We start from the raw sequence: 23,454 nt of genomic DNA on the forward strand, positions 1-23,454 counted from the left end.
CTATTCCACAGACCAGGGGTTGGGGACCCCTGTGTTAAGATACCATTTTTCTGATCTTAGTTATTTAAGATCAGAGCAGAACTGAAGGAGATAGAGACACAAAAAAACCCTTCAAAAAATCTGTGAATCCAGGAGCTGGTGTTTTGAAAAGATCAACAAAATTGATAGACCGCTAGCAAGACTAATGAAGAAAAGAGAGAAGAATCAAATAGACACAATAAAAAATGATAAAGGGGATATCACCACCAATCCCACAGAAATACAAACTACCATCAGAGAATACTATAAACACCTCTACGCAAATAAACTAGAAAATCTAGAAGAAATGGACAAATTCCTCGACACACACACCCTCCCAAGACCAAACCAGGAAGAAGTTGAATCTCTGAATAGACCAATAGCAGGCTCTGAAATTGAGGCAATAATTAATAGCTTACCAACCAAAACAAGTCGAGGACCAGATGCATTCACAGCCGAATTCTACCAGAGGTACAAGGAGGAGCTGGTACCATTCCTTCTGAAACTATTCCAATCAATAGAAAAACAGGGAATCCTCCCTAACTCATTTTATGAGGCCAGCATCATCCTGCTACCAAAACCTGGCAGAGACAAAACAAAAAAAGAGAATTTTAGACCAATATCCCTGATGAACATCGATGCAGAAATCCTCAATATAATACTGGCAAACCGAATCCAGCAACACATCAAAAAACTTATCCACCAAGATCAAGTGGGCTTCATCCCTGGGATGCAAGGCTGGTTCAACATACACAAATCAATAAATGTAATCCAGCATATAAACAGAACCAAAGACAAAAACCACGTGGTTATCTCAATAGATGCAGAAAAGGCCTTTGACAAAATTCAACAGCCCTTCATGCTAAAAACTCTCAATAAATTAGGTACTGATGGGATGTATCTCAAAATAATAAGAGCTATTTATGACAGACCCACAGCCAATATCATACTGAATGGGCAAAAACTGGAAGCATGCCCATTGAAAACTGGCACAAGACAGGGATGCCCTCTGTCACCACTCCTATTCAACATAGTATTGGAAGTTCTGGCCAGGGCAATCAGGCAGGAGAAGGAAATAAAGGGTATTCATTTAGGAAAAGAGGAAATCAAATTGTCCCTGTTTGCAGATGACATGATTGTATATCTAGACAACCCCATCGTCTCAGCCCAAAATCTCCTTAAGCTGATAAGCAACTTCAGCAAAGTCTCAGGATACAAAATCAATGTACAAAAATCACAAGCATTCTTATACACCAATAACAGACAAACAGAGAGCCAAATCATGAGTGAACTCCCATTCACAATTGCTTCAAAGAGAATAAAATACCTAGGAATCCAACTTACAAGGGATGTGAAGGACCTCTTCAAGGAGGACTACAAACCACTGCTTAACGGAATTAAAGAGGATACAAACAAATGGAAGAACATTCCATGCTCAGGAGTAGGAAGAATCAATATCGTGAAAATGGCCTTACTGCCCAAGGTAATTTATAGATTCAATGCCATCCCCATCAAGCTACCAATGACTTTCTTCACAGAATTGGAAAAAACTACTTTAAAGTTCATATGGAACCAAAAAAGAGCCCACATCACCAAGTCAATCCTAAGCCAAAAGAACAAAGCTGGAGGCATCATGCTACCTGACTTCAAACTATGCTACAAGGCTACAGTAACCAAAACAGCATGGTACCTATACCAAAACAGAGATATAGACCAATGGAACAGAACAGAGCCATCAGAGATAATGCCACACATCTACAACTATCTGATCTTTGACAAACCTGACAAAAACAAGAAATGGGTAAAGGATTCCCTATTTAATAAATGGTGCTAGGAAAACTGGCTAGACATATGTAGAAAGCTGAAACTGGATCCCTTCCTTACACCTTATACAAAAATTAATTCAAGATGGGTTAAAGACTTAAATGTTAGACCTAAAACCATAAAAACCCTAGAAGAAAACCTAGGCAATACCATTCAGGACATAGGCATGGGCAAGGACTTCATGTCTACAACACCAAAAGCAATGGCAACAAAAGCCAAAATTGACAAATGGGATCTAATTAAACTAAAGAGCTTCTGCACAGCAAAAGAAACTACCATCAGAGTGAACAGGCAACCTACAGAATGGGAGGAAATTTTTGCAATCTACTCATCTGACAAAGGGCTAATATCCAGAATCTACAAAGAACTCAAACAAATTTACGGGAAAAAAACAGCCCCATCAACAAGTGGGCAAAGGATATGAACAGACACTTCTCAAAAGGAGACATTTATGCAGCCAACAGACACATGAAAAAATGCTCATCATCACTGGCCATCAGAGAAATGCAAATCAAAACCACAATGAGATAGCATCTCACACCAGTTAGAATGGCAATCATTAAAAAGTCAGGAAACAACAGGTGCTGGAGAGGATGTGGAGAAATAGGAACACTTTTACACTGTTGGTGGGACTGTAAACTAGTTCAACCATTGTGGAAGTCAGTGTGGCGATTCCTCAGGGATCTAGAACTAGAAATACCATTTGACCCAGCCATCCCATTACTGGGTATATACCCAAAGGATTATAAATCATTCTGCTACAAAGACACATGCACACGTATGTTTATTGCGGCACTATTCACAATAGCAAAGACTTGGAACCAAGCCAAATGTCCAACAATGATAGACTGGATTAAGAAAATGTGGCATATATACACCATGGAACACTATGCAGCCATAAAAAAGGATGAGTTCATGTCCTTTGTAGGGACATGGATGAAGCTGGAAACCATCATTCTCAGCAAACTATCGCAAGGACAAAAAACCAAAGACCGCATGTTCTCACTCATAGGTGGGAATTGAACAATGAGAACACCTGGACACAGGAAGGGGAACATCACACACCGGGGCCTGTTGTAGGGTGTGGGTAGAGGGGAGGGATAGCATTAGGAGATAAACCTAATGTAAATGATGAGTTAATGGGTGCAGCCCACGAACATGGCACATGTATACATATGTAACAAACCTGCACGTTGTGCACATGTACCCTAAAACTATAAGTATAATAAAAACAAAAACAAAAACAGATACCATTTTTATCTTTATTTTGCAAATGCGGAATTTGAGGCACAGAGAAGTTAAACATTTGATGAGGGTCACACAGCGGTGCTTCAGTTTGAACCAAAGAAGTCTGCTCTGAAACTTGTATTTTATTTTATTTTATTTTATTTTATTTATTTTTTTGAGAGAGAGTCTTTCGCTCTGTCACCCAGGCTAGAGTTCAGTGGCACAATCTCGGCTCACTGCAGCCTCCACCTCCCAGGTTCAAGTGATTCTCCTGCCTCAGCTTCCTGAGTAGCTGGGATTACAGATGTGCGCCACTGCGCCCTACAATGTATTTTTAGTAGAGACGGGGTTTCTCCATGTTGGGCAGGCTGGTCTTGAACTCCTGGGGTCTCAAGCAATCCGCCCACCTCCGCCTCCCAAAGTGCAGGGATTATAGGTGTGGGGCATGGTGCCTGGCCTAAAACTTGTATCTTTAAACATTGTAATATCTTTCATTATTTTCATAAGTTGTATTCTAGAAGTATAGTAAAAACTCTGTTTTTAATAAAGTCAATATGTTTAAACCTTTTTTGTTTGTAATAGTAATATATTTAAGATGCGTATTTTCATTTTTATTTTGATTTTGTTTTATTTACTAAGTTATAATTTTGTGTAGTTTAGTATCCCATCTTTTCTCACTTAGTTATATCATGACTTTCAAAACATAAGTTTTGTTTTTTTTCTTTGAGATGGAGTCTCACTCTGTCGCCCAGGCTGGAGTGCGGTGGCCCCATCTCGGCTCAGTGCGACCTCTGCCTCCCAAGTTCAAGCTATTCTCCTGCCTCAGCCTCCTGAGTAGCTGGGACTACAGGTGTGTGCCACCACACCCAGCTAATTTTTGTATTTTTAGTAGAGATGGAGTTGGACCATGTTGGTCAGGCTGGTCTCAAACTCCTGACCTACTGATCTGCTTGCTTTGGACTCCCAAAGTGCTGGGATTACAGGTGTGAGCCACCGCTCCCAGCCTCAAAACATACTTTTAATGGCTGTATAATTTTACAGTATATGATTGTCATGTAATGAATTATTGCTAGTTTGGGATATTTATTTATTCAACAAGTATTTTTGAATACCTTCTCTGTGCCAGGTACAATTCTAGGCATTATGGATAGAGTGGGGAACAAATCACCCAAGGCCCATGCCCTCATGGATCTTACATTCTAGTTAGGGCAGTGAGAAGACAAATAACAAAACAATTCTGCATTCAATGGAGAAAATGCAGAGAAATGGGATACAAAGTGCTAAGGAGGGAAATAGAATTAGTGTTTTATAAAGAATGGTCAGCAGATACAGAACAGGTGACAATTGAGCGGAGACCTGAAGGGAGAGAATAAGCCATGCAGATATCTAAAGGAAAAGTGTTCCAGGCAGTGGGAACCATAAGTAAAAAGTCCTGAGGCAGGAGCATGTTTGACTATTACAGAAACAGTGGGGAGGACAATGTGGGGCTGGAGAGGACTGAACAAAAGGGAGACTGAAGGAGAGTCAGAGTTGGGGAGTGGGGGACCCAATTCATATATGGCTTTGTAAATCATTGTAGGGACTTGAGCTTTTTCTCTGAGTAAGACGTGAAGCCATTTTGAGAGTTTTGAGCAGATTAATGACATGATGTGACATTATGTTAAAAGGCTTATTCTGGTTGCTGGGTGAAGAATAGATTGCTGAGGAACTGGGAGAGAATCTCTTACAGTAATCTAGGATGGTAGCATAGGCCAACTGGTCAGATATTAGATATATTTTGAAGGTAGAGCTAGTATGTATCCTGATAGATTCAACATGGGATGTGAGAGAGAGGTATCAAGACAAAAATTTTGATATTATAAATAATGCTAAAGTGATGACATTTATAATAATTTTTGTGCACATCTTTGATTCTTTTTTAGTAGAGATTCCTATAATAATTACTGATCAAAGAACATGAACTTCTTGAGGTCCTTGACATATCCTGTTCAATTGTTTTCCAGAAAAGTGTTATTGGTTTATATTCCTGTCAGCTATGTATGTGTGCTTTCTTGCCAGCATTAACTATTGTTCCTTAAAGGGAGTTTGCCTTGTTTGAAATGTTAAAAATTGTATTGCCTTGTTTTCTTTTAAGATAAGTATGACCGCCTTTTATCAAATACATATTTTGCTTACAGAAACTGCATACAATAGTCCCCCCTTGTCCATAAGGGGTATGTTCTAAGACCTTTAGTTGCCTGAAACCACAGATAGTACCAAACTCTATATATACTATGAACAATTCTTTTCCTTCGTCATAGTTTCATGGATAGAAGATTCATTCTTACTGTAGATCTTAGCAACCTCAGCATGTGATTTTTTTTCTTTTCTTATGAAGTCATGAACTTTTACCTTTTCACTGAAAGAAAGCACTTTGCAGCTTCTCTCTGGCATATCTAAATTGCCAGCATGACTACTCTTGTGCTTTGGTGCCAATGTTAAGTAGAATAAGAGTTACTTGAACACAAGCACTGTGATACTATGACAGTTGATCTGATAACCAAGGTGGCCACCAAACAACTAACATGTAGGTAGCGTCTACAGTGTGGAAATGCCGGACAAAGAGATGATTCACATCCTGGGCAGGATGGAGCTGGACAGTGTGAGATTTCATCGTCATGGTATTCAGAACGGAGCACAATTTAAAACTTATGAATGGTTTCTGGAATTTTCAGTTTATTTAAAAATTTTTGAGACAGAGTCTGACTCTATTACTCAGGCTAGAATGCAGTGGTACAATCTCAGCTCACCACAACATTCGCCTCCTGGGTCAAACAATTGTGCCTCGGCCACCATAGTAGCTGGAATTACAGTATGAGCCATCTCGCCTGGCTGAATTTTTTTTTTTTTTTTTTTTTTTTTTTTTTTTGAGATGGAGTCTCACTCTGTCTCCCAGGCTGGAGTGCAGTGACATGATCTCGGCTCACTGCAACCTCTGCCTCCTGGGTTCAAGTGATTCTCCTGCCTCCGCTTTTCAAGCCTCCCAAGTAGCTGGGACTACAGGCGCCTGCCACCACACTCAGCCAATTTTTTTGTATTTTTAGTAGAGAAGGTGTTTCACCATGTTGGCCAGGCTGGTCTTGAACTTGTGACCTCAAATGATCTGCCCACGTCGGCCTCCCAAAGTGCTGGGATTACAGACGTGAGCCACCATGCCCAGCCTGCCTGGCTAATTTTTGTATATTTAAGAGAGAAGGGGTTTCACGATGTTGGCCAGGCTGGTCTCGAACTCTTGACCTCAAATGATCCACCTTCCTCACCCTCCCAAAGTGCTGGGATTATAGGCATGAACCACCATGCCCAGCCTGGAATTTTCCATTAATATTTTCTGAAAAAAGTTTTTCTGAAAGTCAGAAAGATAGTAGTAAGTGGCAGATCCAGGATTTGAATTGAGGTCCAGCTGCAAAGGCTTTACTTTTGAATCTGGATATAACTGCTTTTCATTGATTATTACTAAGATTTATTTATTTATGTATTTATTTATTGAGATGGAGTCTCACTCTGTCACCCAGGCTGGAGTGCAGTGACTTGATCTCGGCTCACTGCAACCTCCGCCTTCCGGGTTCAAGCGATTCTCCTCCCTCAGCCTCTTGAGTAGCTGGGATTACAGGCCCTTGCCACTTGTCATTTTTCTATTATGATGTTAGTAGTTTTCTTTTGACTTACAAAAGCCCTTTCCATATTAACATTAACCCTTTGTTCTTCATTGCACTTAATTACTTCTGTTTGTCTTTTGCCATTCAATTTTGTTTATAATTTTTATATGTTGTATTAATTTTTTTTTTTTTTTTTTTTTTTTAGACAGAGTCTTGCTCTGTCACCCAGGCTGGAGTACAGTGGCACGATCTCGGCTCCCTGCAACGTCCACCTCCCGAGTTCAAGTGATTCTCCTGCCTCAGCCACCCGAGTAGCTGGGTCTACAGGTGTGCACCACCATGCCTGGATAATTTTTGTATTTTTAAGAGAGATGGGGTTTCACCATGCTGGCCAGGCTGGTCTCGAACTCCTGACCTCGTGATCCGCCTGCCTCAGCCCCTCAAAGTGCTAGGATTAGAGGTGAGCCACCGCGCCCGGCCTTATATGTTGTATTAATTTTAACAGAGCTTTTGTATCTTTTCCTTTATTTTTCTGTTACTTTTAAACATAGAATATCTTACCTATTCTAAGGTTATTTAATATTCACTGATTTCTTAAAATAATTTTTAGAGTTTTTTATTTATTTATTTATTTAGATGGATTCTCGCTCTGTTGCCCAGGCTGGAGTGCAGCGGTGCGATCTCGGCTCACTGCAAGCTCCGCCTCCCGGGTTGACGCCATTCTCCTGCCTCAGCCTCCTGAGTAGCTGGGACTACGGGCGCCCACCACCACACCCGGCTAATTTTTTGTGTTTTTAGTAGAGATGAGGTTTCACCATGTTGGCCAAGATGGTCTCGATCTCCTGACCTCGTAATCCGCCCGCCTCGGCCTCCCAAAGTGCTGGGATTACAGACATGAGCCACCGCACCCAGCTGCGTTTTCTTTATTTGACTCTGTAGCTATCTGAAATTTGTATTGATGTATGGGGCAAGATGAAGCCTTAAATGGATTTTTTCCCCATTTTTTTCTTTTTTTTTTTGAGACACAGTCTCACATTGTTGCCTGTGCTAGTGTGCAGTGGCGCAATCTCGGCTCACTGCAGCCTCCACCTCCCAGGTTCAAGTGATTCTTCTGCCTCAGCCTCCCAAGTAGCTAGGATTACAGGCATCCACCACCACGCCTGGCTAATTTTTTGTATTTTTAGTAGTGACAGGGTTTCACTGTTGGCCAGGTTGGTCTCGAACTCCTGACCTCATGATCCGCCCACCTCTCCCTCCCAAAGTGTTTCCCCAATTTTTCTAACATCATTTATTGGATGATCAACAAATGAATAGCTGAATCCCATTGAAGTATTTATGTTACACTTGTGTATTTACTAGTTTCTATTGACCAGTTTTTATTGTCACATCTTAACATTTTGGTGATTTTATATTATAAATAATACATTATATAATTATTATGGGATCTCTATAAGTAAGTTCCACCACCACAAATTATCTTATTCAGTTATAATAAGATAATAATAAGATATAATAAGTTATAGTACTTCCTAAAGTACTATACATTAAAAAATAAAAGAGTTAGTCCAGCCTTACTGTGTTTGCTCTTAAGGTAAGTTAGCATAGATGCATACATAAAGAAAAAAACAGATCAAAGAAACTGAGCTGTTGATCCTTCTTCAGTTTCTCTAAGGAAAAATCCAAACTTGGAAGAAGTAGCAGTTACAGCAAACAGAGATTCCTTTATTTCAAAAGTCTTCTATAGTATCTCTGACTGCCCCCTAATGTCGTCTCCCTAGCAGTCCTATGGAATAAGTGTTTTCCTCTATAAAAAGTAAAAATGCTTTGCAGTAAAGTGTTTGTGTCTAGAGCATTCTTTTTAGGGGGATAGTTTTTTTATGCAATGGGTTCTTAGTTGCAGCCAATTGGGGTATCTTAATTTTATAAACCATAAAAACAGTGAGTAATTTCCCTGGTTGTTCACAAGCTGTCAAGAATGGTTTCAGGAAAACCAACCCAAATGCCCATCAATGATAGACTAGATAAAGAAAATGTGGTACATATATTCCATGGAATACTATGCAGCCATAAAAAGGAATGAGATCATGTCCTTGGCAGAGACATGGATGGAGCTGGAAGCCATCATCCTTGGCAACCTAACACAGGAACAGAAAACCAAACACTGCATGTTCTCACTCATAAGTGGGAGTTGAACATTGAGAACACCTGGACAGAGAGAGGGGAACAACATACACCAGGGCCTGTGGGTGGTAAGGGGAGGGAACTTAGAGGACGAGTCAATAGGTGCAGCAAACTACTATGGCACATGTATACCTATGTAAGAAACCTGCACGTTCTGCACATGTATTCCATTTTTTGTTTGTTTGTTGTTAGAATAAATAAAAAATAAATAAAAATTTTAAGAAAAAAAAAAAGAATGGTTCCAGGTACAACCTGAGTTTCTCAGGCTTGATACAAATGAGGTTCACATTTTATAGCCTTTTGCCCTTACTTGAAGACACCTATAAAATGTTCCATAAGAATTCCTGAGGTCTTTTCAGTTACCAACAGCTAGCTAAGTCTGGTATCAGAAATACCAGAATCCTAGAGATTGTGATTTAGGTACTTCTCTGTATTTTCAGAAATTTTTCCCTAGAAATATTTCTCATATATGCCCATGAATGTATCCCTTCATCTGTGCTCTCTCTCTGTTTCTCTGTTGCTCTCTCACTTTCTCACTCTTGTTCACTGTCTCTCTTGCTCTCTCTCTCTCTCTCTCTCTCTCTCTCTCTCTCACTGAATACTACTAACTGATGCACCAGAAAGGGGCCAAAACTGTGTTAGCAATCTGACTCCCCCTCCATTGTCATATAACATCTTACACAAAGCAGGGAAGCTAATGCCTTGATATTTTATAGAGATATTGGTGAAACATTTCTCAGTTTTTATTTAAACTCTCTCTCTTTTTAGAACCCACATATGAGTCCATGGCACTAGGTCAGAGATAAATTAGAATGACCACCATCATAGTCTACTCAGAATCACTCCTCGTTTCCTTAGTCATTTAAGGCTTTTATTTTGGATCAAGCCTTTTGTAGTTACTTCACCTTCTTTCAGAGTGAGTTTTTCTCCCAGGATGCTTCAGTGCTTTATATAAATAAGCTTCCAGTAGGCTTATGCACTTGTTTACAACACAGGACCAGATTATAAGGGTTAAGCTGAGATCCCATTACAATGAGAATCTCTGAGCTCTGTGTCACAACATAACTTGTCCTCTCATCTCTTTACTGTTTTCTTTCTTTTTCTTCATCTTGTTTTTATCCTATCAGTGGGTTATTCTGCTTGTGCCCACTTTAATATGTGTCTACACATTTAATTTAAATAAACTGTAGTCTACTTTTTAACTTACTGGCAATCTTCTAACTAGTCATTATTTCATATACATTGAAAACCTCAAATTTGGACCAGTTTTTTAACTGGTACAAAATCCGGTTTGTGAAATAATATTATACTTAGGTCAGAGGAAGCAGAGACCTCCCAAGGACTTCAGTGTGTAGTGACAAATAGCAAAATTTCATTCTTTATGTCATTGGAGAAACCCACCCGGAGCTGAAAACTAAGTCAGATTTCTTGAGTAGCTCCAGTATTCTTGGGATAGCTTTAACAACTTACCTCTCTCTGAAGATGTACAACCATCTTCAGGATTTACGTACTTTAGGGCCTTACCTCCACTTTATAGTGAGCCAGCTGTGACTAATGTTGATCTCTTGTTTTTTGAGGGAACAACAACTTAGATAGATGCGATATCCCATGGGGAGCAGGCAGTGTCTGAGATAGCTGGTACTAATCACAATAGCAAAATATGGTTACCTTGCAAGAACAAAAAGCATCAAGTATCTTAGCAAACCTTAGGTTTTATAGCCTCTAATTTAGACCAATCAGAATGTTCTAGGAGATTGCCAATCATGGCAATGGCTAAAGTAGAAAATTCTAGGAAGTGAAGTGTGCCTTCTGCCCTTCCAGAAAATATAATCCTGGGAAGTGCCTGCCTTTGCCTTGTGAATTGAGGAGGTGGTGAAATCATGGAAAATGTACAACTCTCAAAAATCAAAATAGGCTAATGTTATAGTGTAATTCTTGGATTTCCATTTTGAAGCAAGCTTTCTTGCTTAAAATTCTTCCAGTGAGTTATTTTTTTGTAAGCAGTTATCACCTTATGTGATTATGAATTAATTTAATTAACACTGACTAGAATCTATTAAAAAATAGAATACATTTCTAAAATATTTAAATTGCAGAAAGGAAAATAAAATTATTTGGAAATTTTAGACCAAAAATTACCTGCTTAAATGGTTAAAAGGGCTCTCTTACCAAAACAAAAACAACAACAAAATAAAAACCAGACTAACAAAACTAAGTAGTCTAGATTCTTCAGATTTGGAAACTTTCTAATCTAGATGATTAAAATGCTAATACATTAAGCAGAGGTGTGTCTTATTCAAAGGTTAAATTCTGATATTTCATATATCCAAAATTACCCTTGAAAATCCCTTAGGAAGCCATACATTAGAATTCAACAATCAGTATTAGAGAATCAGTGTATATTGTTGGTTTGTGTTTAAAAGCTCAGTTGTCTTTTAGAATATGTACTTTCTCTTTAAATCCTAGAGTCACACTGCTTATAGAGAAGTGCTCAGACTATGATAGGTATATGGGATTTATGGGTAACTGAGAAACCAGTAAATTCAAATCACTCATGTGATGCTTACTCCAGGGTATATGATTATTGAAAATCAGGCAGAATTGTCAGTACTGCTTACACAAGAAATAGTAACTTTTCTTTCTTTTATTGCCAAGCCTATTAGAGTTGAATTTATAATTAAGTTCATAAAGATACAACTCCACAGTATATGATTATGTTTTTAAAGTTTCACCTGAATTTTTGTATAATGCATTTACCCTTAAACTAGGAAAGCATGATACTATATTATATCATTCCTTTATTCTCTACAGATAATGGATTCTGAATTAATGCATAGTATAGTAGGAAGCTATCATAAACCTCCAGAAAGAGTATTTGTTCCCTCATTCACCCAGAATGAACCATCTCAGAATTGCCATCCTGCAAACTTAGAAGTTACCTCTCCTAAGATACTTCATAGCCCAAATAGCCAAGGTAATGCTGATATAAAATTTGAAGAATGGTAAAAACATGCTATAAAAAACTTTTCATATTTATGTGGAATACAATATGATTGCATATTTAATCTTAACAAAACTCCTAACTTTGATTCTGTTGCTAAAAGTTTCTATGAACTTAGACAAATTACTTGACATTTTTTATTTTGGCTTCTTCAGCCATAAAATGAAGATTAATATAACCAGCTGGACACATATCACAGAGTTATCATAAAAACATCATTTGAAAACAGGAAAATACTCTTTGAAGAATAAAAGGTCAGATTTGGAATCCTAAACTAGATGATTAGAATGTTAGTGAATTAAATGGAATTGCATCTTATTCAAGAATTAGATTCAGAAATTACATATATCCAAAATTATTCTTGAAAATATTTTAGGAAGCCAATATATCAGAGTAACTACAAAATACTAGTATTTTAACGTTTAAAATAGAAATGTAGGAGGATCTTAAAATTGAATTAGGAAAACATTTTATTACTCCAGGCATATTTTAAGCTGTGCAAATTCTTTTCTAAGATGCTGATATCACCTACTTTTAAAATCTTCTATAATAATGGTTGCTGTTAATAAATAAACTAGTTTTGTGGAATAAACTATAAGAAATAATAATGCAAATCAATGTGCCAGCTACAGATATCATGTAAAGAGGAATAAATATAATTTATTTATCTCATTTATAAAAACAAAATGGTAATCTCTAGCAAGCATCTTTCTAATTTGATATAAACTATATGACAGTTAAAACTCTGAACTTATCTGAAGCATGAAGATATTAATATAGTTGAATATAAGTCACAGTAGTATAGAATACTATTATCTTTCAGGTCTGACATCAGGTAAACCATTAGGTTATAATTATCCTGGTTCTTAATACTGCATCATGGACAAAGAAACAGTAAATATGTGTGATTTGACTAAAACGGAATACCTCAAGAACTGAGAAAAAAAGCCTATAACTTTAAACCTAAATTGCCATGTTAATTAGTAGAAATTATATTTTAATGTTCTTATTCATATTTATACTCTTATGCTCCCCAGACTGTACATTGTCTTCTTTAAGTCCTTTCATTTGAAAATATTTTATTAAATTAAAATTGTGGTTATTACCTTTCTCAGTCTTAGAAACCACTAAATACAATAATAGATATAGTGTTTTTACAAGATATATTAGAGAGAAAATGTGCGCCTCTTCAAAGTGTTAGTCATTATTTTTCATTTTTTGAAGAATATGCATTACTTGTACATTTTTCTGGCTCAGTAACAAAAATATACTGCTTATTTTTCTTATGTTACTTTGATTGTAAGTGTTCAGAAACTTTCACTTAAAATATCAACAAAATTTTTTTTCAACAGCTCTTATTTTAGCCTTAAAAACTCTTCAGGAAAAAATTCGTCGTTTAGAGCTGGAGAGAACACAAGCTGAAGATAACCTGAACATTCTTTCCAGAGAAGCAGCACAGTATAAGAAGGCCTTAGAGAATGAAACAAATGAGAGAAATCTGGCACACCAGGAGCTGATAAAGCAGAAAAAAGGTAAGAATTGCAGTAATTCTCAGAAACCGGGGGTTACTGGAGTTTACAGTTCAAAAATAATAAACCTAGTCTAAGCCGATGTACTCAGATATCTTTATTCTTATATATATTCAAACTTCATGACTTTGTTCTCAGACCTTTTGATATTTGTGAGAAAAAGATACAGTTTTGAACTTACCTCTATCATATCTAACTTATCATAATTCATAAATTCTAGAAATTAAAGGAAAAATTAAGATTTTAGACAAGTTGTGTTTAAAAATTAGAATATTTTTAGAATAGCCAACAAACTCCAATTTAACCCCTAATTGAATATTTATTTTTTATTTTATTTATTTGTATTTGCAGTTAACACTAAACTTTAGAATTTGAAATACAGAACAACACTAGCAATTAAACAATGTAAAACCAATAAAAATGAATACAAAAGAATTTTATTAGAAGACATAGGCAAATGGGGGAGGCTTCTGTGGAAATTATGAAAAATTTTAGAAATTTAGAACATAAGTCTTTTATGTAATTTCACTTCAAAACTTAAGACTTTCTTTTTCCTTTTTACACTACACTCATCCTCATAAACAAGGCTCAAGTTTGTGTTTCAACTTAGAAGTAGAATGAACAAATGGGGAGAAAAATATTTCTGAGGTAATTGACAAAAGTAGAAGAAAGGGGTGAGGAAAGTAAAGAGTTAAAGGATTAGAAATAGGTTGCTTTCTGCTGTGGAATTAACTGTTCTGCCAGCAGTCAAGAACAGGGGAAAATGAGAGTGGTAGATGCATATACTTGAGTTTCCTGAAAGAGAAGAAATATATTGATAGGTAAGAAACTTTCAGCCTCTGTTTTTCCAGATGATGTTATTTCCATCAACAACCAGGATATTTATCATCCCACAAGTTACTGACATCCTCCTCTTTCAGAAGTGTGCCCTCTGGATTTTTAGGAGGAGACAGTATTAAACCAGTTCTGTGTAATTAATGAGCTATTTACAAATGTATTTTCATAACTCTGGGAGAGTCAATACTCAGAGATAAAGGAGGCCTTGAACTTTTAGCTCTTGATGAATTCACATAGTACATTTCTTGTGATAGCCAAATCTCTGATCTATATGATAATCAGGTAATTGACTGGTTATTATTTTGTCTTTTTATTTTATTTTATTTTATTATTATTATACTTTAAGTTTTAGGGTACGTGTGCACAATGTGCAGGTTAGTTACATATGTATACATGTGCCATGCTGGTGTGCTGCACCCATTAACTCATCATTTAGCATTAGGTATGTCTTCTAATGCTATCCCTCCCCTCTCCCCCCACCCCACAACAGTCCCCAGAGTGCAATGTTCCCCTTCCTGTGTCCATGTGTTCTCATTGTTCAATTCCCACCTATGAGTGAGAACATGCGGTGTTTGGTTTTTTGTCCTTGCGATAGTTTACTGAGAAAGATGATTTCCGATTTCATCCATGTCCCTACAAAGGACATGAACTCATCCTTTTTTATGGCTGCATAGTATTCCATGGTGTATATGTGCCACATTTTCTTAATCCAGTCTATCATTGTTGGACATTTGGCTTGGTTCCAAGTCTTTGCTGTTGTGAATAGTGCCGCAATAAACATACGTGTGCATGTGTCTTTATAGCAGCATGATTTATAGTCCTTTGGGTATATACCCAGTAATGGGATGGCTGGGTCAAATGGTATTTCTGGTTCTAGATCCCTGAGGAATCGCCACACTGACTTCCACAATGGTTGAACTAGTTTACAGTCCCACCAACAATGTAAAAGTGTTCCTATTTCTCCACATCCTCTCCAGCACCTGTTGTTTCCTGACTTTTTAATGATTGCCATTCTAACTGGTGTGAGATGCTATCTCACTGTGGTTTTGATTTGCATTTCTCTGATGGCCAGTGATGGTGAGCATTTGTTCATGTGTTTTTTGGCTGCATAAATGTCTTCTTTTGAGAAATGTCTGTTCATGTCCTTCGCCCACTTGTTGATGGGGCTGTTTGTTTTTTTCTTGTAAATTTGTTTGAGTTCATTGTAGATTCTGGATATTAGCCCTTTGTCAGATGAGTAGATTGCAAAAATTTCCTCCCATTCTGTAGGTTGCCTGTTCACTCTGATGGTAGTTTCTTTTGCTGTGCAGAAGCTCTTTAGTTTAATCAGATCCCATTTGTCAGTTTTGGCTTTTGTTGCCATTGCTTTTGGTGTTTTGGACATGAAGTCCTTGCCCATGCCTATGTCCTGAATGGTAATGCCTAGGTTTTCTTCTAGAGTTTTTATGGTTTTAGGTCTAACGTTTAAGTCTTTAATCCATCTTGAATTAATTTTTGTATAAGGTGTAAGGAAGGGATCCAGTTTCAGCTTTCTACATATGGCTAGCCAGTTTTCCCAGCACCATTTATTAAATAGGGAATCCTTTCCCCGTTGCTTGTTTTTTCAGGTTTGTCAAAGATCAGATGGTTGTAGATATGTGGCATTATTTCTGAGGGCTCTGTTCTGTTCCATTGATCTGTATCTCTGTTTTGGTACCAGTACCATGACGTTTTGGTTACTGTAGCCTTGTAGTATAGTTTGAAGTCAGGTAGTGTGATGCCTCCAGCTTTGTTCTTTTGGCTTAGGATTGACTTGGCAATGCGGGCTCTTTTTTGGTTCCATATGAACTTTAAAGTAGTTTTTTCCAATTCTGTGAAGAAAGTCATTGGTAGCTTGATGGGGATGGCATTGAATCTATAAATTACTTTGGGCAGTATGGCCATTTTCACGATATTGATTCTTCCTACCCATGAGCATGGAATGTTCTTCCATTTGTTTGTATCCTCTTTTATTTCATTGAGCAGTGGTTTGTAGTTTTCCTTGAAGAGGTCCTTCATGTCCCTTGTAAGTTGGATTCCTAGGTATTTTATTCTCTTTGAAGCAATTGTGAATGGGAGTTCACTCATGATTTGGCTCTCTGTTTGTCTGTTATTGGTGTATAAGAATGTTCGTGATTTTTGTACATTGATTTTGTATCCTGAGACTTTGCTGAAGTTGCTTATCAGCTTAAGGAGATTTTGGGCTGAGACAATGGGGTTTTCTAGATATACAATCATGTCATCTGCAAACAGGGACAATTTGACTTCCTCTTTTCCTAATTGAATACCCTTTATTTCATAGATATAAGTATACAGTTAAGCTCAGCCCAGTCTCGTTGTACTCTTCTAGAGAAGCAACTAGAATATACAAAGAGAATGGTTCTCAACGTAGAGCGAGAAAAGAACATGATCCTAGAACAACAGGTGAGCATATTTTCTATAAGGAATGATAATATAATTTTGTATGTTTTGAAGAATATTTTAATTTCACGGGAAAATTCAAAGGCAAAGGAGGCATAATGTTAGAATGAGGTCTAACTCACGTGTAATTGGAGTTTCAAAAGGAAAGGAAAGGAAAATGGGGAAAAGCAATATTTGAAGAGATAATGGCTAAGAATGTTACAAAATGTATTAAAAAGTAAAATTACTAGCCTGGCCAACATGGTGAAACCCCATCTCTACTAAAAATACAAAAATTAGCCGGGCTTGGTGGCAGGCATCTATAATCTCAGCTACTCAGGAGGCTGAGGCAGGAGAATCGCTTGAACCCGGGAGGCAGAGGTTGCAGTGAGCTGAGATTGTGCCGTTGCACTGCATCCTGGACGATAGAGCAAGACTCTGTCTCAAAAAAAAAAAAAAGTAAAATCTTAAAAGCATCCAGAAAAAAAAAATATTACACTCAAAGAGACAGCAATTAAAGTGATAGCTGACTTCTCAACTCAAAGTACTGAACCCAGAAGACAAGGAACTGATAGAGTTAAGGTGTTAAAAGAAAATAAGTACTGGTCTAGAATTCTATGCCTGGGGGAAGTATCCTTCAGAAATAAAGATATTTTAAGACTAAAAAGACTGAGATATATTTGTTACTAGTAGGTCCACTCTAAAGAGAACACTAAAGGACATCAGACAGAAGGAAAATGACCTTTGGTAGAAGGTCAGAGATGCAGGAAGGAATGAAGAGCAATGAAGATGGTAAATATGTGGATAAATCTAAATGAATATTATATAAGGCAGCAATAATAATGCTTTGTATGGTTTAAATATAAGGAATTAAAATTCATCAGAACAATGGCTTATATGTTAGGAAGAAGTAAAGTAGTTTAAAGTGTTCTAATATCCTTGCATTTTCTTGGCAGAAGGGTAAAAGTACCAATCAATACTGGATTTTGATGGGTCAAATACATAACAGATTTTTAAGGAACTAGAGAATTTAATTCTAAAATTTATATGGAAAAGCAAAGGTCCAAGAACAGCCAAAGTATTCTGAAGAAGAATAAGATGAAAGTCTTTCTCTAGTTGATATTGAAACAAATTATGATCCTTTTTAATAGCTGCTCTATGAACTAAAATGTGTATTCTTAACTAACCACAGTCTGCCATAAATCTGTATTAAAATATTTCACATGTAATGTAGGATCCTCTTTTAGTATGCTTCCTCTTATTCCCCTTTGTGCTATAGTTTTCATACATTTTATTTCTGCATTTGTCATACAACCCACAATACATTATTATTTTTGCTTCAAATGGTCAATTATACTTTCAGGAAAATTAGGAAACAAAAATATGTATTTTTTACCATTTTCTGTGCTTTTTATTTTTGTGTAGATTTTGTTTTCCATTTGATATCATTTTTCTTCAGTCTGAAGGAAAATATCAGAATGCTAAGTATTGTCTTAGCATTTATTTATCTGGAAAAGTCTATTTCACTGTCATTTGTGAAAGGTATTTTGGCTGGATATAGAATTCTAGGTGACATCTTTTCTTCTTTAAGCACATTGAAGATTTTGTTCCTGTTGCCTTCTGGATCTCATAGTTTCTAATCAGAGTTCTTCTCTGTATTCCTCTATGCAGAATGTGTCATCATTTCTCAGGCTGCTATTAAGATTTTCCCCTTTATCACTAGTTTTCAACAATATGTTGCTAAGTGTTTTTTTTTTAATGCTTGAACCTTTTGAGATTCTTGAATCTGTCAGTATTTTTCATTAAATTGGAACATTTTCAACTATTATCCTTCAAATAATTATTCTGTCCCACCTCTCTCTCTTCTTCTCTGGGACTTCAACTAAATGTTATTAAACCACAGGTTACCAAGACTCTGTTTATTGGTATTGTTTTTGGTTTTGTTTTAATTAATAGACTTTTATCTTTTTTATTTTTTTTGGAGTCAGAGTTTCACTCTTGTCGCCCAGGCTGGAGTGCAGTGGCACAATCTTGGCTCACTGCAACCTCCACCTCCCTGGTTCAAGCAATTTTCCTGCCTCAGCCTCCCAAGTAGCTGGGATTACAGGCGCCCGCCACCACACTCAGCTAACTTTTTGTATTTTTAGTAGAGACAGGGTTTTGCCATGTTGGGGCAGGCTGGTCTCAAACTCCTGACCTCAGGTGATCCACCCACCTCGGCCTCCCAAAGTGCTGGGATTACAGGCGTGAGCCACCACGCCCGGCCTAGACTTTATCTTTTACAGCCATTTTAGGTTTATAGAAAATTGAGCAGATAGTATAGAAAGAGTTCTTGCTCCCTCACGGTTGCCCCTATTATTAATACTTTACATTGGTAGGTTATAAATGCCACTACAAAATAGCATATAGATGTGCGTGCACGTGTGTGTGTTAGTGTGTGTGTGTGTGTGTGTATAACTTTCCTTTTCTCCGTGTTCTTATGTTTTATTCCTCTGATAGCTGCTTTTCTATGTTAGAGAGAGGGTAAGTTAATGAGTATGTTTGGTCACCTTGTAAATAACACTATTTAATACAGGTTTTATCAATAATGGTTTTCTTAGGCCAGACTTGGTAGCTCACGCCTGTAATCCCAGCACTTTGGGAGGCCAAGGCGGGCAGATGACTTGAGGTCAGGAGTTCGAGACCAGCCTGAGCAACACGGTGAAACCACGTCTCTACTAAAAATACAAAACTTAGTGTAGGGCATGGTGGCAGGCGCCTGTAATCCCAGCTATTTGGGAAGCTGAGGAGGGAGAATCGCATGAACCCAGGAGACAAAGGTTGCAGTGAGCCAAGATTATGCTGCTGCACTCCAGCCTGGGCAACAGCAAGACTCTGTCTCAAAAAAAAAAAAAGAAAAGAAAAGAAAAGAAAAGTTTTCCATAATAGAATTAATTTATATTCTATACAAAGATGCATAAACAAGTTTGTTTCACTGATGCTAATATAACACATCTAATCTGCACTTTTTTTTTTTTTTTTTTTTTTTTTTTTTGAGACAAGGTCTCACTCTGTTGCCCAGACTGGAGTGCGGTAGCACAGTCACTGCTTACCATAACCTTGACTTTCCAGGCTCAAGCAATCTTCTCATCTCAGCCTCCCAAGCAGCTGAGACTACAGGTGTGCATGCACCACCATGTCCAGCTGATTTTTAAGTTTTTTGTAGAGGAGGGGTCCCATTATGTTGCCCAGGCTAGCCTCAAACTCCAGGGTTCAAGCAGTCCTCCCACCTCAGCCTCCCAAAGTGCTTGAATTACAAGTATGAGCCACCACGCCTGGCCTTTTTTGCATGTTATATTTGCTCCTTAAAAGTGTTTGATTTTCAGAAAAAAAAAATTAAATTTAAATTTAAAAAATTATGACTTTAAGATTGAAAAAAATAAATAACAAAAAGTATTTGATTTTCTTGTTTTTTGCTTGTAAGCATCTAAAGTATGTGTGTTTGTTTATGTACATGTTTCTTAAGATATTTATATTGTGTTTTGAATTCTCAGAAATTGTATTATTCTTGTTCCATTGGCATTACTTGCCAAATTCAGGGTTGTTATTTTATTTTTATCCTTTCTAGGCCCAGCTTCAGAGGGAAAAAGAACAAGATCAGATGAAGCTGTATGCAAAACTTGAAAAGCTTGATGTCTTAGAAAAAGAGTGTTTTAGACTTACAACAACTCAGAAAACTGCTGAAGTAAGCTTTCTTTGAAGTGATGACAACAGGAATGAATCTTTAGTGTTAAGCATAATTGGTATTTTATGTGAATGTAGAGTAAATCTTAGATTTATAAAACTTCATTTACAACTTTTTATAATCCAGATATGAATTCTCACCTATAGAGTGAAAAGTTAATGTGTTCTGTCACAGTATGAATGAGCTGTCTTTTGATGTGAAATTGTAATTTTGACTTCTAATATGGCAGGATATTTTCATTTGTCAGATACTTTACCTAAAGGGTATTGAAAAATTGTCTTTCACCACTTGTAGTCAAATTAAGCCTATACCAGTTCCCCTCTTCATCCTTTTTCCCTCCAAATCCTTTCCATTTTATAGGGTTTTCTCACAGTCGTACTTCCCCTAGGAAGTCCTCCTTGAACTCTCCAACACTCAGGAAGTTCTCCCTTTGAAATAGTACTGTCCTCCTATTCTGAACCACACCACAGATGTAAGACATTATACTTACATATATAAGGTTATATGTATATATGGTGCCTGTCAAGTTATTTCCTTGCTTTGTTGTTTTATTGTTTTATGAATATTGCTCTTTTTTTCTTTTCATACAATACAGGTTGGGGTGTCCCTAATCCAAAAATCCAAAATCTGATATACTCCAAAATCCAAAACTTTTTGAACACTAATAATAATGTTCAGAAGAAATGTTCACTGGAGCATATAGGATTTTGAATTTTTGGATTAGGGATACCGAACCAGTAATGAAAATATTCCAAAATCTAAAATATCTCTGGTTCCAAACACTTAAGATAAGGGATCCTCAATCTGTATAAGCTCTTAAGTAACAAGGACCACATTATATATTTCTATTATGTCTTTTCACTCTTCTCCCAAAAGTACACTCTTATCACATATATGCAAATAGTAGAATTTTTTTTTTTATGTTTTGAATGAAACATTGAGACCCAAGACTATAATTGTTTGACCTTCTACACCTTTAGTACCCTTAAAAGTTTCATCATGATTTTGTTGCTGGAAGTTAATAAAGCCTATGTGTGTGTATATTCTTTGCTTTCCCTTTGTTCTTCTTGTATGTAATAGAAGGTAAAGAAGCAAAGAAAGAAGTGGGAAGAAAGCCAAGAAAAATCTTAACATCTTGTGCCATTCCTTTTTCTTATTTTCTGCCTTAATTTGCCAAACTCTTAAGAATCAAGACCCCCTAGGACTCTATTTGGAAAAGAAACAAATGATATTTGGCTCTAGGTTTTATGTAACAATCTTAGTTTTTACTCTTTTGCAGGACAAGATTAAACATTTAGAAGAAAAACTTAAGGAAGAAGAACATCAGCGTAAGCTATTTCAAGACAAAGCTTCTGAGGTAAATATAGCACTATATAATCTATCACAGTAAACCATATATGTTTTATTATATTTTTATTTTCATTAACTGAAGCCTATGTTCTAGATTCTAATTTCTGCTTCCTAAATTGTCTTTTCGTTACAATAATGAAATTCTCAGTCAGCCAGTATGATACATGGATGTATTACCAAGAGGTCTTTTTTAATCTTTTGAAATTCTGACAAATACATATATTCTCAGTTGAAGGAACTCCTAGGATAGATTGTTTTCAGTTTGATTTCTGTACGTATATTAAATAATTTATTCTTTTATAAACAGAAAATTATTGTAATTACCAATAGACTTAGTGACCTTCACATGTACAAAAACAGTATCTTGGATTTTCTTTTCTTTTCTTCTCCAAAAAGCATTTTTATATTTATAAACTTAGACCTGATATCTCATTACAGTGTTTTTGCATGTTACAAATCAATGTTATAACCTTTTTTTTAAATATTACAGCTTCAAACTGGACTTGAAATCAGTAAAATTATAATGTCTTCAGTTTCAAATCTAAAGCACTCCAAGGAAAAGAAGAAATCTTCAAAGGTGTGCATATAAAATTTTTTCCCAAACAAAAATACTGCTAATACTTATTTATATAACCTCTTAATCCTTATACCTACCCCTTTCCAAAAAGGATTTGAAGATATAAAATAAAAGACATGCAATAATGCGTGTCAAGTAATGGATGATGGTTTGGGGTATAAGGACAGAAAATTTCATAAGATTCAGGTTTAAAAAAGTAGCAGCAGTCATGTACAAAATTTAGCTCTGAGTTTGCTTTACAACCAAAGCAAAAAGGAACATATAATGGACAGTATAGCTATCTTTGTGAAATAACAGGAAGCACTCCAGTTTTTCTAGAAAGATTAACATTTTTCTAGTTTTAAACTTCTGGAGAAACATATTTTGTGATAGTTTATAAAAGAGGCAGTAAACAACACAGTAGATACTGACAACATAATAAATCCTGAAAGCAGTTTTATGTAATATATAGACAATAAAAAATAAGGGTTTTTCTTATAGACCTGTTAAGTCTGTAAAGTCATTTATATAGGGAATTTATTGTTATATGTAATTTCTATGCTTATTTCTTGTGAATTTGACCAAAAGTAAGGATTGGAGAGTTAGTACTTTATAGACCAATATTTTGTTTAGATGGATTGATGTTTTGAATGTATGCTATTCAAGTAACCCTTCTTAATTATATATAACAGTATGAAAAAAGTTTTTAATCCCTTTTAATCTTATGATTGTGGAATTATGGTTTTGATGGCCATTATTACTATTTATTCAGATATGAATGGAGTGAGTGTTCTCTGTGCCATTTGCTGTGGGGGACAGGAGATGCTATTTGGGAATTCTGGCCACTGCCATATGCTTAGCTTGTGGATAAAATAATGGAGAGAACAGTAAACTTAACTTTGGCTACTCTTTTATTACGTAAATAAAAATTAATGTTCAATGCTTGGGCTGTATTTTTCATAATTTTTTCATTTTAAAGAATTTTCAAACTACAATAGCGAACAATATTTCCCCAATATGACTTATTTTGGCTCTTTCCTTTCCTAAATATTTGTTTTGTGTCTTATTTGTGCAATGAGATTCACAGCTACAAAGCCAAATAGAAAAATCACTGTAAGTAATTTGCCAGTGGAACACATATTGCCCAGTATGTA

The 23,454-nt window shown here is 36.3% G+C and overlaps 1 protein-coding gene across 19 annotated transcripts in view; it reads left to right on the forward strand.

Annotated features, from left to right (window-relative positions):
• The window catches only part of CEP57L1 (centrosomal protein 57 like 1), a 68,968-nt gene that overhangs the window by 38,625 nt on the left and 6,889 nt on the right, over positions 1 to 23,454 (forward strand). For 7 of the 19 annotated variants that reach the window (XM_055114024.2, XM_055114031.2, XM_055114033.2 and 4 more), the window contains 6 exons: positions 11,697 to 11,859; positions 13,239 to 13,418; positions 16,573 to 16,694; positions 20,278 to 20,394; positions 21,674 to 21,751; positions 22,235 to 22,321. In XM_055114024.2, coding sequence (XP_054969999.1) covers positions 11,697 to 11,859; positions 13,239 to 13,418; positions 16,573 to 16,694; positions 20,278 to 20,394; positions 21,674 to 21,751; positions 22,235 to 22,321 — 747 coding nt within the window. Of the gene's footprint in view, positions 1 to 6,909; positions 7,165 to 11,696; positions 11,860 to 13,238; positions 13,419 to 16,572; positions 16,695 to 20,277; positions 20,395 to 21,673; positions 21,752 to 22,234; positions 22,322 to 23,454 lie in introns of those variants that run through there. The other 12 variants (XM_055114025.2, XM_055114027.2, XM_055114029.2 and 9 more) reach the window with 5 other exon arrangements.

Source organism: Pan paniscus, chromosome 5, assembly GCF_029289425.2.
Source record: "Pan paniscus chromosome 5, NHGRI_mPanPan1-v2.0_pri, whole genome shotgun sequence".
Classification (NCBI taxonomy): domain Eukaryota; kingdom Metazoa; phylum Chordata; class Mammalia; order Primates; family Hominidae; genus Pan; species Pan paniscus.